The 3,494-nt window shown below is 36.6% G+C and overlaps 1 protein-coding gene across 1 annotated transcript; it reads right to left on the bottom strand.

Moving 5' to 3' along the window:
- Nucleotides 1–2,058: 2,058 nt before the first annotated feature.
- Nucleotides 2,059–3,494, bottom strand: LOC124360624. The gene is made up of 2 exons (XM_046814390.1): nucleotides 3,167–3,494; nucleotides 2,059–2,452 (listed from the first exon to the last, which is right to left on the bottom strand). The coding sequence occupies exons 1-2, from the start codon at nucleotides 3,458–3,460 to the stop codon at nucleotides 2,438–2,440; spliced, it is 309 nt and encodes a 102-aa protein (XP_046670346.1). The 5' UTR covers nucleotides 3,461–3,494; the 3' UTR covers nucleotides 2,059–2,437.

The following is a 3,494-nucleotide window of genomic DNA, read 5'->3' as shown; positions in this document are numbered from 1 at the left end:
TACTGCATTGGCATTATATAATGTAGTGTACATAATTGCTCGTCATTTTCTTAATTCTAAAAGGACAAAGTACAGAATAATATTGCACATTTGAATAATTAATTATTGTACTCTGAGTTAAAGCTAAACTAGTTACAATTTGTAAAATTTGTTTGCATACAGAACAAAAGGTTTTATGAGCTAAAATGAAGTTGTTGTTTCCATTCAGCAACATTTATACACATACAATTACAGAACAAAATGGAAATGCTATTTTATAAATATGATTACTAAGTCACTGCATTAACCGTTGTGAATTAACTATTTTACTGCTGACAGTTGCACACATCAGTAAAAGTGCTGACATGTTTATTTGTGCGAAAACTGCCAATGTGTGCAGTAAAAGCAGTTTCTTTCTTTTTGTTATGGCTTTCAATGTTGTCCAAAATCTTCAAAACTTCAGCTGTGTTATTCATTAATATATGGACAACACACAGGAAAAAATGTTTTATATTCTATGGAATTTTTATTATTGAATGTCATTGGTTTTACTTTGAGTTTGCTTTGTTGTGATTATGGTCAATCTCGTCAGTTGTGATTTGTTTCATGTTTTAAACTTTATATGATACTTCTGTTTGTTTTTACATATATATAATTATATATTTTGTATTGTTTAATGTTTACTACAATACAAAATATATATTATATATCTCATTATCATTTATAAAATGAGTAAAAGGATAAAAGGTTACATGTCAGTGAAGGAACATTATTCAATAATATTGTGGATAGTGCTGTTACTGTAAGAGGTGACTCCGATATGTTTGTGGACAATATTTCTGATTTAGACTCAAAATATACCTGTGTATGTATTTTTTTTTAATCAAAGTGACTTTATAACTTTAAGTTTCAATAATGTTACCTAGTTCTCTTTTCCTACCAAGGGCACGTTTCCTTTATTACAAGGTAACATAGTACACATTCAGTACTACAATAAGTATGATTTTGAAATTTGAGGATATTGCACCAGTTTGGAAAATTCATCATAGCTTCAGTATGTTGAATAACATCAAGGTATGTTCCTGAAATTTGTTAGGGTTGCTTATAAATAATTATTGTATAATAAATAATAATTATGGTGGTGGTTTAATATTTATAGCTACTTATTATAGTGCAAACTAAAAAAAAATTCATTTCATTCCATATTTTGATTATATGATCATATATATTTTTTCAATTACAGAAGTGGTTTAATTTTCTTGCAGCAAAGTAAAAGTTATAAGGATAAAATACCAATTTATCAGTTTATAATGTAAAATGATGATCTATGATTTTTAACAGAAATCATTACATTCTACACATAAAGCAGCTATGATGGGAAAGGCTGATTCAATGCGAATGTTGAGTTTAGCTCCAGTTAATCTTTTGATCATGTGCACAATTGTGAGCTTTCTTGTGTTCTCAATTTTGCACCTGATGAGACAATGAAAATACTTCTTTACCTACGAGTAGATTGCACTATTTTTTTGTAGTACTTGAATACTTGAATACTTGTGATCTACGTCGCTGACCGACACTTGTCAGATAGACTGCGTCATTAATACACACAGTGTACAATAAATAGATAATTAAAACATGTAAAAATACATTACAAAATATTTACAAGATGGCGTACGACGTGAAAGTTAAAAAAGTGGCTCATGATTTTAGTTCTTCCAGGGAAGTACAGAGGCCCTCTCAAGCAATACGATCCTTTAACACCTTTTTAAAAATCTCTCATTTCCAGTACTCGCACATTCTGCGGGCAAAGTGTTAAAAATCTTGATTGCAGACTGTGGGTAGGCCTTTTGAGTGCCACTGAGACGACAGCGGGGCATGTCGAGGTCCTGAGCTCGGCGGGTGTTATATTTATGCACGTTGTCTCTGGTCACAAAATCAGCCAAGTTCTCCCTAAGAAGCACCAGGGTGTTGAGGATTGTACTGGCTGTATACGGTGAGAAACGCGAGTTCCATAAAAAGGGGCCGGCAGTGTTTCGCGCGGGGCCGATGATGTTAAGATTCTTAAGGCCTTTTTGCAGCAGCAATACATCCCGAACAGCCGGGGAATGTCCCCACAGCACAATGCCATACATCAGGTGACTATGAAAAAGGGCATGATACACAGTCAAAAGATAAGGTCTGGTTATCAAAGCCCTTAGCTTCCTCAGGAGGTAAATGACTCGAGAGAGTTTGGTACATACCTTTGATAAGTGGTCGTTCCAACTTAACTTAGAGTCCAGCCAGAACCCCAACAGCTTTACCGCCTCCTGGAAGGGGACCCCAGTCTTCAGAGTGCAAAGCAGCGTCTGGGTTTTTTCTTCATTTATCTTAAGTCTATTACAGTTGAACCAATCTTTAGCCTCCTCTAGTAGGTAACTGGCTTCCAAACGTAGTTGGGTGATGTCGCTCCCTCTGCTCATCAGGGTCGTGTCGTCTGCAAATAACAAAGTTTGGTCGTTCATATGCAGGTCATTGATCATGATGGTGAACAAAAACGGCCCGAAGAACAGATCCCTGTGGAACAACCATGCAGGATACTTTTAGTGTTTGAAGAAGCCCCCATAAGTGACACTAGCTGTTTACGATTGGACAAGTAATTGCAGACGCTGCTTAGCACTGTGCCCCCTATCCCGTATTTTCGTAACTTTGCTGACAAAAATTTCGTGGGAAAAACTACGTCAAACGCTTTACTTAGATCACATAGACCAAGTAAAACGGAATTCTCTGTCCTCAAAAGCTTCAGTAATCCTATCAACTAGGCTAAGCATGGCTGTTGTTGTTGAGCGTCCCCTTCTATAAACCCATGTTGAGCGTCAAGTAGCAATTTGTTTCTGCTCAAAGTAGTACTCCATAAGTTGGGTTTTCATTATGGTTTCAAACACCTTGGAAAAGATAGGCACCAAGGAGATCGGACGAAAGTTAGATGGCAGCATGGGATCGCCCTTTTTAAAGACTGGTACTGTTCGAGAGGTTTTCAGAATCTCTGGAAATATCCCATTTCTGAGGCATGCATTAACAGTTAAAGTAAGAGGCCCTACAATCTCATTTATTACAGATTTCAAAATAAATGTAGACAAACCCATGAACATCCTGGCTCCTTGAGTCCTTAAATCCCCTAACCATGCTTAGTACTTCAAATGGTACTCACCTCCTTCCACTTAATAAGCCTCAGTCCTGGTATAGGGTCCATCATTGTTGCAACAGGGTCTGTCTGCACATCAGGCAAGCTTGAAATGATGTTATCAGCTACATTGGCAAAATAATTATTGAACTCATCAGGAGTCGCCATAGTCATGGGGACAGGACCAGATTTCCTGTGACTGTTTACTATTTCCCAAGCAGACTTGCATGGATTGGAAGATTGTAAGATGTGGTTAGTATTACTGTTCTTTTTAGCCTCCTTGACCATCCAACTGTACTCCCTTTTCCTTTCACAGTACATTTTGTAATAAACATCCTTAAGAGCCAGGTTACCA

Source organism: Homalodisca vitripennis, chromosome 4 (genome assembly GCF_021130785.1).
Source record: "Homalodisca vitripennis isolate AUS2020 chromosome 4, UT_GWSS_2.1, whole genome shotgun sequence".
Lineage (NCBI taxonomy): Eukaryota > Metazoa > Arthropoda > Insecta > Hemiptera > Cicadellidae > Homalodisca > Homalodisca vitripennis.
This window is presented reverse-complemented; position numbering and strand designations above follow the sequence as displayed.